This window comes from Leiobunum rupestre, chromosome 6 (genome assembly GCF_980474605.1).
Source record: "Leiobunum rupestre chromosome 6, qqLeiRupe1.1.hap1, whole genome shotgun sequence".
NCBI classification, from domain to species: Eukaryota; Metazoa; Arthropoda; class Arachnida; order Opiliones; family Sclerosomatidae; genus Leiobunum; species Leiobunum rupestre.
In genome coordinates this window covers 39,599,866-39,613,777 of record NC_143389.1, presented here as the reverse complement: position 1 = coordinate 39,613,777, position 13,912 = coordinate 39,599,866, and the positions used below count along the sequence as shown (strand labels likewise).

The 13,912-nt window shown below is 38.4% G+C and overlaps 1 protein-coding gene across 1 annotated transcript in view; it reads right to left on the bottom strand.

Moving 5' to 3' along the window:
• Positions 1 to 13,912, bottom strand: part of LOC149940894 (nephrin-like) — a 207,764-nt gene that overhangs the window by 13,518 nt on the left and 180,334 nt on the right. Inside the window, exons 15-17 of the mRNA XM_090179386.1 lie at positions 13,338 to 13,757; positions 3,363 to 3,545; positions 3,041 to 3,271 (exon numbers count right to left, since the gene is read on the bottom strand). Of these exons, the coding sequence (XP_090035512.1) occupies positions 3,041 to 3,271; positions 3,363 to 3,545; positions 13,338 to 13,757 (834 nt within the window). The remainder of the gene's footprint in view (positions 1 to 3,040; positions 3,272 to 3,362; positions 3,546 to 13,337; positions 13,758 to 13,912) is intronic.

Below are 13,912 nucleotides of genomic sequence, written 5' to 3'. Positions count from 1 at the left end.
AATTCCAACGGTAGACCGGTTTCGTTCTATTTGGAACTCATCAGTACCGTGCGGGAAATCTGGCTGGCGACTGTTATATCGAAAAGAGAAACTAAGCCTAAACATTAATCTATCAAAACTATGGAAGTTGACTGTAATTGTGGTATTGGAAAATACCTTTACATTATCGAAACTGGCGAATATTACCTCAGATTTTGGTTAAAATTCGGCTAAATTCTTCACAATGTTTTGTAAGCAAATTTGGAAACGATTTTCGCAGGCCACGCCTTTTTATCTCGAGCTATTACGAGTAAAAGCCACACTCGGTGTGTCTCCTTGGGCTGGAATTCCAGTGATATTTATAAAAAATTGAACCTCAGAAAGTTTTAGAGTTTTTCCGCGTTGTTGGGTTGAGAAAATAAATAAATAAGCGTAAAGCGACTAAAAAATTTAAGAAAGAAATGAAAAATGTGTTTTGCGAGAGCGAAATCTTCCCGAACTCTTTATTTATTTTCGGATGGCAGCGAGGAAACCGAGTGAAGTGACTATACCAAAAAGGTTCTGCCTCTACGCAGCCTTGCATATGTTAAACGTACCATTTCTCACCCCTCACATCTCACCGACTACCAGCGATATAGCGTCACCTAGTTTAAAGAGGTTTTATTTCATTTTCTCGGGACGAGAATAGGTGGAAACGCATTCTATAAATGGATAAAGCCAGTGGCGGAGCTAGGGGGTAGGCCTCTGCCTACCTTAAAATTTTGAGGGGCCCCAAAATCAACCTATAAGGAGCCCCAAATTGATCTATAAAGGGTCTCAAAATTGCCCCAAGAGATAAAATTATTTATAAATAAAAATGAAACAAATGTCGATAATGTATTTAGAAATTTTTGAGGCATCTAATAGTAAATAAAACCAGTTCTGTTATATTTGGTTTCGTTTTACTGTTGTTAGAACTTTTTGTTCGTCATGTACATCACTACTTTATTTTATTGAAGGATTTCGTTGAGAAAAGGGGGGTCCCGCGTCGGGGGCCCATTTATTTGGTTTGCCTACCCTCGCGAAAATTCCTGGCGCCGCCACTGGATAAAGCGACGGAATAATGGCCATTCTCTTAGCCGCGAATCTTTACGCGAGTTCTTTGGTTTCCCCTTTCCACGAAAGCTGTTTGCTCGTGTGGTATGAAGGACTTTCCACCTATAGGAGCAACAAACACAACACCCCACACAAGGAGAACGCAACCTGTCAAAAGTCGTGCATTTTCTCGCGTACAGTTTTCATTGGTTAAGGGCTTTTGCGCCTACTGCCGTCGAAAGGGGAACATTCGGAAATTGTCTTCCCCCCCGCCCGTAAAACGTTCAAGGTAAACGTTTGTCCAATGAAATTTGTACACAACACTGCTTTAGCTGCTAGCTGCGTTCTCCTTGTGTTTGTTGCTCCTTTGCCACCACCCTCCTACGCGTTGTAGGCTAGCCTATATGATTATTATTAAAGCCGGGTTTTCATGAAAGCTTTTAGCGTGTAAAAATTCGGCGTGAGCTAGATATAGTTCAAAATACACCCTAGCGCTACTAGCTTTTCAGTTTTCAGCAACGCTTTATTTTGCACTAGTTGCGTGCGCTTGCGAAACTAGATCTAGCGTCGATCAAATCCTAGTAGATATTTTCCAGCTCAAGCGAAAGTTGCAATTAAAACGTCTGCCAATGGGAAGCTGGTTGTAAATCGTCATTAGTTGCGCATCACGAGGTCGGCGTGCTACCGGCAGGGTTGTCAAAAACCGGTTTTTGCCGGGACATGTGAGAAAAACTGGTAAAAACCGGAAAAAAGTGGAAAAAACTCATTTTATGCTAAATTAAACATTGATATATCTATTAAGTGACTAATTTGGTCATTGCAAATAGGAGAGATGAAAAAAAGGCCAGAAGAAGAGTGCTTTTATTATTTATTTTTTATTTAATTTTGCCACTAGAGGTGGAAAAAACCATGGAAGTACGATTTTCCACACGGTTTTTAACAGGAAAACAATAGGTGGAAAAAACCGCGGAAAAAAATGTGCCAACCCTGGTTAATGGACATGGTTTAATATCTACCGGTATTACCGGTAGCCCCCAATGGAAACCAGTGCGAAATTGACAAATAAAATAAAATAAAATAAAATAAAATAAAATAAAATAAAATAAAATAAAATAAAATAAAATAAAATAAAATAAAATAAAATAAAATAAAATAAAATAAAATAAAATAAAATAAAATAAAATAAAATAAAATAAAATAAAATAAAATAAAATAAAATAAAATAAAATAAAATAAAATAAAATAAAATAAAATAAAATAAAATAAAATAAAATAAAATAAAATAAAATAAAATAAAATAAAATAAAATAAAATAAAATAAAATAAAATAAAATAAAATAAAATAAAATAAAATGAAAAACAATAAAAATGAAAAACAATAAAAATGAAAAACAAGAAAAAATAAATCTAAGGGATTTATAAGAGAGAAGGTAATTATTTGGACTCGTTAATTGAAAGATCATCGCGTCCTTATTTGTTTACATTTGTACGCAAACACGGTAAATTACACGGCTATGAAAACGGAAAGCGAGTGGGGAGGCGGCTTCAGCGCTAAAATAAAAATATCTCAAACTTTTCGTTGACACGCTACGAGCTACTATGAAAACCCATCTTCAGTCACACATCGAAAACCGGAGACTAAAAACTAAGAAGGGAAAAACCAAAAATGATAAAAGAATTCTCAAAAATGACCTTTATCATACGGTTCAGTGAAAATAAAACCGCATTGCGGAAAAACATTTTTTTTTAATATTATCCTATTATTCTTAGCATTTGCTTTTAAATCCTTTATTTCGCGATAGGTTTAAGTAGTAAATATATAATATAAGCTTTGTTCGAATTTTGTCAAAGCGATAACGGTTCTCGGTGTTATTTCCGGGATTGGCAACTATAGAAGAACGGACGGGGTTCGTAAGACAAATGGATGTGCCGCCTAATCCGATTAAGTTAATCCCTCGGAAAGAAGCGACATCCGAGTGTAGCTTACCTCTTTTAAAGAGCATCATATGAAAGTTGCTGTTGACCGCGCAAGCGGGTTTTTTGGCTTCGTTTTCGTCTTGTCGCAAAGCGGAGCGATTCTTGAGCATGAAAACGCAGTTGGTGGATTCGGCGATTTCAATGGTGACGTTATCAGTGGGCCACGACCTTTCGTAGGGAAACGTCCCACCGGCGCCCAGCGGAAGACCGTTGAAACCTCCGGAATCGACACCCATCGAGCCTGAGAGACGGAGAGTCCAAAATCAAATAGAGAGTCGTCAGCGATGGGTAGACCGGGAGAAAACGACCAAAGGAGCGGAAAAAGAATATACCGAATCCGTTGAATCCTTTGCCCAAAGTTCTCCAAGGCACGTCGAGAGGATCGTGGTCTTTCCGAAACCAGGCGGAAGTGACGTTGGGCTGTTCTCCGTCGAGCAGAACGCAACACAAAACGGCTCTTTCGTCCTTCTCTTTCAAAACTTGAGCGTAGGAAACCGTGTGCAGCACTATCGCGTCTGCGAAGAAAAACAATCGCAGTGTAAATAAAGAAGAGAACGGCTTAAAAAGGACCCGCAAAAACCAAAATCATTGAACCGCGTACTTTCGCGTATTTTGGTGTAAGAGGCGTTTGAAATTTCGGATGTGAACGGCATATTTTTAAAGAATAAAGTTGATATTTATCATGTCACGTAGGCGTTACTTCACAGCTACTAAAATATTAGGATGCAAAAATGAGCGAATAAGTAGATTAGGCCATTATGAAAAGGGAGAAAAAAGCTAAACCCTAAACAAATTTGAAGAAAATTAAAAACTTACAAATATAGCTCGTACCGATAGGTCTTCGAGCAAAAAAAGACGCGAAACTCGGACCAAATAGATCTTCGAGTGAAAAACTAAATTAAATTAAATTGCAGTCCGTAGGTGGTTCCTTTTAACGTTACTAAAATATTAACCGAATTAACAAGGAGACGACCCGAGGTGTAACAAACCGATTTTGTTCAAACTCGGTGGTTTGGTAGACCTTTATGTTACTTGAAAAACCCTGAAGGGAAATGTCTCCATAGGCAATCGTTTGGCAACCAAATTTTTTTTTGACAACACAAAATATAAATTTTCCCCTTGAAAATAACATGGGAATCTGACCAATTTTAAGGGTAACCCCTGTAAAACATTTAAATTTTTGAAAATGCTAAAAATAGAAAATTTAAATAAAAAATAATGAAAAAGTTCGAAATTGATTAAAGTTTTTAGTATTGGTCAGATTCCCATGTTTTATTCAATGGGAAAATTTCCATTTTGTGTTGTCAAAAACCTTTTTGGTTGCCATGGCAAAACGGTTGACTATGGAGACATTTCACTTTAGGGATTTTCAAGTAACATGAAAGTCTACCAAGCCCCCGAGTTGGAACACAATCGGTGCGTTACACCTCGGGTAGTCTCCTTGTAAGTGGCTTAACTTGAGTAGACCTAATTATGAAATTCTAAGCGCGACTCCGGGGATTAAAAGAATACTTAATGGTGTGGGTGGCCGAAAACTTATATAAACATCGACGGCTCTTATAAACTTTCCGAAATCTTTTAAAATTTGGGGAGAAGAATTTCAGAGTCATCACCTCGGTTCTCCCGAGTCCATCTAAATTTGAATTACAAAAGGAGCCACCCTCCTCATCCATCGCATTACCCGCCCATCCTGAAAACGCAACCACTCCAAAACAATCAAAAGATTTTCCACGTGAATTTCAAAACTCCGAAGCTGGTAACACCGGAACGCGTGTGAGGTAGAATATATAGTTTATATAGAATATATATATATATATATATATATATATATATATATATATATATCAGTTCAATTCCCTAAAGCCCCTTCTCCGTAAGCTTTCGTCTTCTCACTTATTGAAGCTCTCTTTTCGGGCCCAAATCCAAACATCCGAAATGGAAAAGACGAGTTTATACATTTTCGAAACTTTCTAAAGTGTAGCTTACCGGGAAAGCTTACGGGTTTTGGAAAAGACACTACAGATACTTCGTGACATCGTCCCCCTAAAAGGACGTTACCGGCATCGACAAATATCCGCCCAAAAGTGCGCGTTTTCGAAACAAATTGGCCTGGAAAATCATAGAAAATAATTTAATTCGCAGCTTGTAATAGAGTAAACGCCGATTTGATTTTGGGTCGCCGGCGACGTTTGTCGAAGAATCTTACGTGGCTGATTTTTTTCGGTGGTGGTGTAGCTAAGTGGCCAAAATTTGTCTCCCGTTTTTGAAAGTTAAAAATAAAATTAAGTCGAAAAATCCAAAATATTTCGGATTCAGGATCAATATTTATCGGCAGTGGCCGCGCGCCAAAATGTAAATGACTCGACGGTGGTTCGGCGCAAGCAGGCCCCTCTCTACCATTGGGCTAGGTAGGGCTAAGCCCTAGGGCGCCGCGTCCGGCAGGGGCGCGTCGTCTCCCTGGAGGGGCGCCGTCTGGCCCTTAATTTTTTTTAATTTTAATTCTAAAGTATTCAATAATATATAGAAGGGCACCTGAAAGCTAAAGACGGCCCTGGGCGCAAGATAAAATATCGGCAACGGCGGCGATATGTTCTAGCTCGTAATAATAATAATAATAATAATAATAATAATAATAATAATATTTATTTTGCAAAAACACAAGCATTGCTGGCAACCACAGAGGCAAAGCCTATTCGTGGTGGTTAGCGGGACAAAACAAACAAGAGATAAAAAAAATTATACGAAATGAATAGATACAAAATCAATTAAATTTTTTTTAAGAATTATATAAAAAAGGAGAGTGCAAGTTAAGAATTTTGATTCAGCCAATTTGTCAAAAGAAATTCAGACACTAATGAGCGAAAATACGGGAGAGATATTGTAATACTACGTTGACAATACCCAATCGTACAATGTTATTAATCGAAATTAGATACCATTATAGCAATAGGAATAATTGATTTTGGGCTATTTTCCACACCAAAGTGTGCGGGTTTGAGTGTAAATTTGGGCGATTTGAATCGGAGAACGCTGGCAGCCCGGATTTCCCTCTTGGGGAATTATCTCCTTCGTCTCCCCTGAGAGTAAAGCCACTAAAATGGGACTTAAGACTAATCCCGTTTCGACGTTGCCTCAAAACCGGGCCCGAGACGTGGTCTAGAATTTCAAATTAACATTAATGCGATTTTAGAGACAAATTCCTGAGAGAAACTAATTACTGGCGAGATATTCTTTCTGTAAATTTTTTAACAGTTCCCCCATTCTCTTTTTCTAAATCACTCTCAGTCATCCAATTATCCCACATTTTCCCTCAGTGTGTTCTACCGAGATTCAAAATTTTATCTCTTTCAAAACTTCTGCTAGCCAGAAAAAAAAAGTATTTTCGCCTCATTGACTTGAAAATAAAATTTAAAGGGTTTCTTTAATTTTGGATTGAATTTTAAGTTTCATTTTACATAAATGCATATGATAAAAAATTTACAAATAATTGTATTTCTTGGAAATTGAGATAAATTGATTCAAACCCTAAAAAAACACGTTAGGTTAACCTTTCTCAAACATTGTCAAGAACGCTACAATGCCAACGAATAACCATCCATTTAACGTTGAATATTTCAAAAGTAGGCGTTTTAAAGTAAATAGAAATCGTAGTCTATAACTGACCTACTAACGCCTGTAGAAGTATTCGTCTCCGCGTACGCGGATGTTCAGGGAGAAGAGCACAACCGGGCGTCGCTTCTATAAATTCAGTCACTTTCGAGGACTTCCTGGCGCGAATAAAGCGGCCATTTGGCCCGTCAGTCTGGGCCATTTAAAAGCGACTCCTTTCTGCCCCCGCCCTTAAAAATAATCGCCGGAAACGAGAGGAGGACCAGAGGCTCCGATACAATATTTCCTAATAATAATTAGGGAAAAAGCGCCGGGGATAATTATAAAGGATTCTATACTCCCGCTAATGAGTCAGAGAGTTTCTGTCGGCTGCCTAATGACTCCAGAGCCAAGAATCATCAACTCTGACAATGAGATGCTCTCGCACGCCCCCGTCCACGGACAATCTCGGACGACTGGACGCCTGCTAATGCGCCTATCCAATTTCTTTGAAAAGCAACGGATCCTCGCTTTTAGTAAAAATATCCAAACACACACGCGGAAGCCCCATCCACAATCGTATAAGTGAATTGTGTTATTGGTGGGATAAATTCGCACTAGGAAAGATTTAGCTATATTTTATCCATTGTAAAATAATTTCGCGGTTGGAAAATTTTCCGGAAAATGACCGAGGCCTTTTTTCCGGAAAAAATAAAAAAAAATTAATTCCATGATTAGTCCAATATTGAGAATTTATTTTTATTAATAAAAGTAAATTCTCAATGTTATGACTACAGGCTATCAAGGTCCTGTTATAAATTAGTTGATGTAAAATGCTACGGCACCGTCAACAACGGGTTAAATGTATTCCATCAATAATGTGAACCAGATCGAGTCATTCTTACATTGGATGTCCAAGGCCTGATTATTCGTGGCCTCGATAGTCCAATGGTAGTGGCGTTGGGACGGTTACCTAAAGGTCGTAGGTTCGATTCCTGCCCGAGGTGATATGATTATACTCAGTCACTCTGGAATGGAACAATTCGCAGAGGTATTCCTTGATTTAAATGAAACTTCTAATTAGTCTAATATTGTTTGCAAATTTTCGCCTTATTTTTTCGAATCTAAAAGTAAAACTAAACCTCTAGACTAGCTTTAAACTGATTAACAATGTAACATGTTTTGTTGTATGTTTACAGTTATTAGACATTAAAAGTTAAAAAAAATAAAACCCTTAAAAAGTAATTTATGTTTTAATTTTTTTATTCTTCCAACTTGCGAAAAACGGAAAATTTTCTAGAATTTTTTCCGCATTTTATTTCCCCGGAAAATTAACAACACTATGGTAGTGTTTACCGAGACTAAACATCGAATGGGGGAAAATGCGATTACAAAAGTTTTTTCTAGTTCGGAATATTGAAACTCACTAATTATGTTGATCTTTTTAATATAATTGTATCAGGGGAAAAACTCCATAAAAATAGACCTTACGCTTTCTTCGGCCTGTCTTTTTAAAACGGCTCGATATATTTTCTTTCGTAAAAGGAATGAAAACTATTCCAGCTCGCCAACTTCACCCTTTGAACAATTCGGGTTGTTTTTACTTTATACTGTAGAGGTCCATTTGGAAGAGTGAGGAGATATACTTATAGATAGAGAGGGAATTCAGTCGTGTTTCAAATGGCCGTTTTTTTCTACACCTCTTAGCGCGCCGAACGTCCACTTTCTAGCAAAGCTCTTTCTTAAAAGAGAAACAGAAAGAAAAACGAGAAAAGCCCGCGAATGTTTTCTGCATATTTAACAGTCTGAGAACTGGCGAGTGCCCAATCAAAGACTGCGATTCTTCTCGCATTTGAAAAGAATAAGGGCAAAGGCCAAGGACGGCCGCCAGTAGCGCCTCCCAGTGAGAGATTGAGGAAAGAGCCACATTATTAAAAATGGAAAGGATGATTCCTGACATTTTTTTTGGCCGAGAAAGAATTTATATTTTATTTCGTGAGGGAGGAGATATAAATGGTACTTTAGCAAATGAAAAATATTCAAATTTGGAAATATATTGGCTTTTTTTCTCCCATTCTTTCTGAGCTTAAATTACATATTCAGTTCATAAAGTTTTATAGATTATCGCGATTTCTGGAAGGAAAAATATTAAATATATAACTATTTATGATTTTTCGGAAAAAAACTGTAGTAATAAATGTTTTGATGATAAAGTATATAATTTATCTACTATAGTATGACCCCGTTGAAAATTGACCTTGACGACCTAAGGACAACCAAAAACGGGTTATTTAGATGTACGGGCAAAAATAAAATTTTGGTTGTGGTCTATATTTAATTCAACAATTTTTCGATGCATTTCAATAGCGTTAAAACTAACTTTAGGTTTTTAATTTAGTATACATATTGGTACAGTTGCAAATTTTGTGTACGTGATTTTGAATGACAAAGTGATTTCAGAAATCAGAAATTGATTTTCAGATTTAATAGTACGATTTTCGTATTGATTTCTGGTTTTTATAATTGGTTCGGTCTGCATGTTTATACATACGTTGCTATAGCTAATAATATATCTTTAAATTAAGCAGAAGAAGAACAAATTTTATTAATAACTACATTAAGGTTCTGTAAAATAGAAAAAAATAAAGAACAAATAAGTTGGTCTATTATTCTTAATTATCCCAGACTATAGGTATTATCATAAGTCTATAATATTGTTCCATAAGTTTGTCACTTTGGGGAATATTTTACTGAGATCTAGTAACGAAGTGACGTCATCACAAAAAGGAATATCCCCCCCCCCTAGCGAGGCGCTGTCAAAGGCTACGTGTGACGCGGGAGCAAGCGGACGCAAATCGGCGACGAAGCCCGTAATGCAGTCTGTCTTGCGAATAGCTCTCAGTAAAACTTTTGCATGTGATGAATAGGAAGTGTCACACTTATGTAACAGTATTATACACTTATAGTACTATCCATATCGGTAAAAAATCCCAAAATAAAAAATAATATCCCAAGCAAACATAATGGTCGATAAGACTATCACCCCGGAAAGAATACCGTCCCAAAAATAAAATGCCAAGAAACTTCCCAAAAAAAGTTCAATTAAGAAGCAAGCTAACGTTTAGGTGACGGAGAAAGAGAAACCAAAATAAAAATAATCTATAAACCCAATTTTCACAACGGCAAAACTCTGAGAGATGCCCCAAAAAAAAGGAAGTTAGTAGTTAGAAGTAGTAGTAGAAAGAAATGAAAAAATAAGTAAGTCAGGATTCCATCCTCTTCAAAGCCAAAGGACCAGTTCCAACTCGCATCCCCAACCGTAGACCATTTCAAAGAATTCGGTGGCGTGGTTAAGGAACGGGACAATTGCTAGTTTTCGCGAGTATGAACTAGGCTCGAGAGTATATAGAAAGGCAGGGGGTAGGAAGGGGGAGGAAAACTGGACACACACACAGAGAGAGAGAGAGAGAGAGAGAGAGAGAGAGAGAGAGAGAGAGTGGCGTATTCGAGGCGTGTAAAAATGTCAAATTGTCAGTGAGGCGAAACGTGACTTAATAGCCAATATAAGAGGCGCCTCTCCTCAAATTGTTTTACTGTGGCGCCCTCGCGTGCCCTCCAACTGAACTAACCAGAATGGAAAAAGAAGAAGGCTAAAGAAAGAACGACTTGTAGAGCGGCGGGCAATGTCGCCAGTGCCAAGCGGGGAAGCGGGGCTGCAGCCGATCGATAGAAATGAACAGAGAGCGTGGTTTTCCGGAGTAGTCTCGCATTAGTCTTCCCACTCGTAAAATTACCCTTTCTCGAGCGCCTCTGCAAAATGCCACCAAACTTTTAGACCCCCCCCCCTATAGTCTGGTTGACGTTTTCCGTTCCTGGCCACTCCTTAACGTACCGAATAATGCCTCGTTCGAAGAGATAGGCTGCCGTGGGAAATCACGAAGTAGAACTTTATACGTGACGGGTTTCTTCCGGCAACTAAAACGCACGTTTTCTTTCTCGATAAGGAACTGATAGTTGGATGGAAGGCTGATTTGGGGGTACAGTTCGCGCCACAATATTAGAGTCGAAACGATCAGTTTAGTCGTCGGTAGCCCACCGTAGATCTTTAGCTACGAAATATAGATGGTTTTGGAGGCGCGATATACGAACGACCCGCAAAATCCGAAATAGCCAGTCATTCTTCATCTGGGGATGTCTCTTTTAAAACTATAGGGCTCCGCGCGCCGGCTCTCAAATCAGCGAGATTCTTCGATATACTTTTCTAGATTGACCCTTGACCTACATTGCTTTATTGCCTCAAAAAAAAAAAGAAAGAGGGTCCGAGGGAGACGTACGAGAAAAGAATTGAAGGAACCAATCCTTTATCAATCTTGGCTCTTCGGAAGTATATTTTTCCCCCAACTACGAACATGACCTATCTACCAAATAGAAGGAAATCCAACTGGGGAATTACGTAAAAAATTAAAGGACTACCTATAAATTGGATTGCACGACGCGTGTCTACACAAAGGGCAGCTCAATTATATTTAATTAAAAAATTTAAAGAATAGAAATGTTCCGCGTTCCGATTCTACAATGTTTAATTTATAAATTTAAATAATTAAATATTTCTTTCTTTTGAAATTAGAACATCGACGTTGAAATTATTTCAAATATTTACCATGGTTTAACGAAGGAATTGTTCGTTACGACAATAGTGGATCCAACTTTAATCCATCAAAAATTAGGTAGATAAAAGTTCGAATTTGAATCCGAATTGTTTCACATTTCATCAAAAATTTTACAATTTATGAAATTCATCTTTATTCCGATTTGATAAGAATCACTTGATCCAAACAAAAAAAAAGGATTAAAATTGGATGTGTTGGATCCAAATTTGGAAATTGGATCAAGGGATGTTATTTTTGAAAATAATAAGTTTGATTTAGTTATAATTGTTTTTGCCAAACTACCAAACTCCTTTACACTCGTACAGATCCAAAAATGAGAACTAGGCTTAGGGGATAGCTACAATATTTCAATATGGTCGTCTATACCCTCGTTATATTTACCAAATAGTCAACTTGGTATAATTTCGTCGAATCGTTTGGTGAAAGGAAAGATCACGTACAACCCAGGACAGAATATAGTGCGTAAAAGAGAATTTGGCCGAAGAAAAAGAGATCCTTTGAGGGTGGAATCTAATGACCCGAATCTGGGGTGGAGAATTTATTGAGTTTTTTTCATTCTTTCATTCTATAGATCGCCTGGAGGTCAGAGATATCGAAGAGAAATATTATATTTCGAAAAACTCCATAAAAATCTAATGATCGACCAAAATTTCACACTTTTGGTTCGTTACTGGCTATATACAATTTAAAAAATATACCGTACCAAAAATAAATTTATTTCTATTTAGGGAGAACGACTACACTTTAGACGATTTTCAGTGTGGCTCCCAATAGTCTATATTGACTTTCGAAAGGTACCGATCCGATTTAAGGCGAAAATAACATCCGTATATACAGGGTGGAAGCTTCAGCCGTGGTCCAGCCTCGGTACTTCTTCTAGTACACCAAAGTACTGCGGGTGGAACACTTCTACAGGCGCTGGTAGACCAAAATAGACCAATGGGAGAATTGGAAGCCTCAGCCGTGGTCCAGCCTCGGTACTTTTCCTAGTCTAAAAATAGACCAATGGGAGAATTAGAAGCGCATCTTCCAAATGCTTTTTCGGGTGATTGGATAAAGATGCGCTTATAATTATCCCATTGGTCTATTTGTGGAATATCAGCCCCTGTAGAAGTGTTAGAACCGCAGCACTCTGGTGTACTAGGAGAAGTACCGAGGCTGGACATGGGGTGAGGCTTCCACCCTGTACTTATATTTTTAGCTATGCAAATTTCGAAACACTATGTTATTATCATTTTAATTTTGAACATTTTCCTTGTTTATCATTGAATTCGTTAAATATTGATCTATAACCAGGATTAAGCAAATACGCTTCACGCAGCCGACTGAGATATTGAATATTCGAAGTATAGAAAACTAAAAATAAAGCGGTTGAAATCCCCGCAAACAATAACAAACTTCGCGATGTTACTTCCGAAGTAGACGCTTTTCCATTTTCGGTATAAGTGCAAAACAAAAGTAAAACGCGATGTTTACTTGAGCCTAGAAGGTTTTTTCAGGGAATTCTTCTAATGTAATATCGTAAAAAGAGTGTTTACGATTTTTTCCCGGGATGGAAGAGCGTAAATGTAGAGGGCAGACAGTGTGGACAAAGATAGGTTTGTTTTTTCATTTCGTTAAACACGCCTCAGAAAACCGCGCGTCACTGAATAAACTGAAAATATATCACGAGAAATATTCACTTAAAAAACATCTCGTTTCCAAGTTTAAGAATCGTCGTGGTGCGGACCAAAAAAGGATTTCCCATTTTATCATTCGATAAACGAATATTCCTTTTTGACCTTTTCTGTACGTCTACTAAAAATCTAATCGATCGAAAACCGCCGGTTACGTTGAGAATGATGTAACTTTTACATTCGACTGGCCCAACTTTTTCCCCATCAACGTCTCAAAAAGCGCTTAAAGACTCGAAATTTTTCGCCTTTATCGACCAATATATTAAACGTAGGCGTCCTTAACCAACAGGAACGCTAAGGGTTGTCAATTTTAAAGAAGGCAAATTTAATCCTCGCGGGAAAAGAAAAAAAAAGGTCAAAGTGGAGAACTTACATAAAACGGTGAAGTAGGCGGAACTGATGATCTCGTGTTGGAAGTCCTGAACGGCGACGCATTCGCACGATTCAAAGTCGTAGTCGGTGACGTTTCCGAAGATAATGACGCATTTCCGGGGGTACTTGATTTCGGGGTTTCCCCGCGCGCTGTCGTCTTGGAGGGGTTCGGTCGGGTGGGAAACGGGTGAGCCCCTCGACGCTTCGGAGCTGCCTGCTCGGTGGACGACGTGGCTATCGCTATTGTCGCTGCCGTTGTCGCTGCGGCCTTTGCGTTTCCAGCGAACGGTCAGCTTGGACACCCTGTTGGAGTCGGTGGGGCAGTCCTGTTGCACCTGATTGGTGGCTCCGCTCTCGGTCACCGACGCGTGAAGTTCCGACTCGCGGTCCACTAGCACCGGGTCACGCTTTGCCGGAGAAGCTGCCGACAAAAATTCGATGGCTACGATCAATTTTCGTTCTCACACTGAACTGGCCGAGCGCTATTTAGAATAACGGATAGCTACGTTACCGCTGCAACCCGAATCCTCGTTGACTACACCTTCTAGCTTTTACCCCATTCTATAACCTCAACAT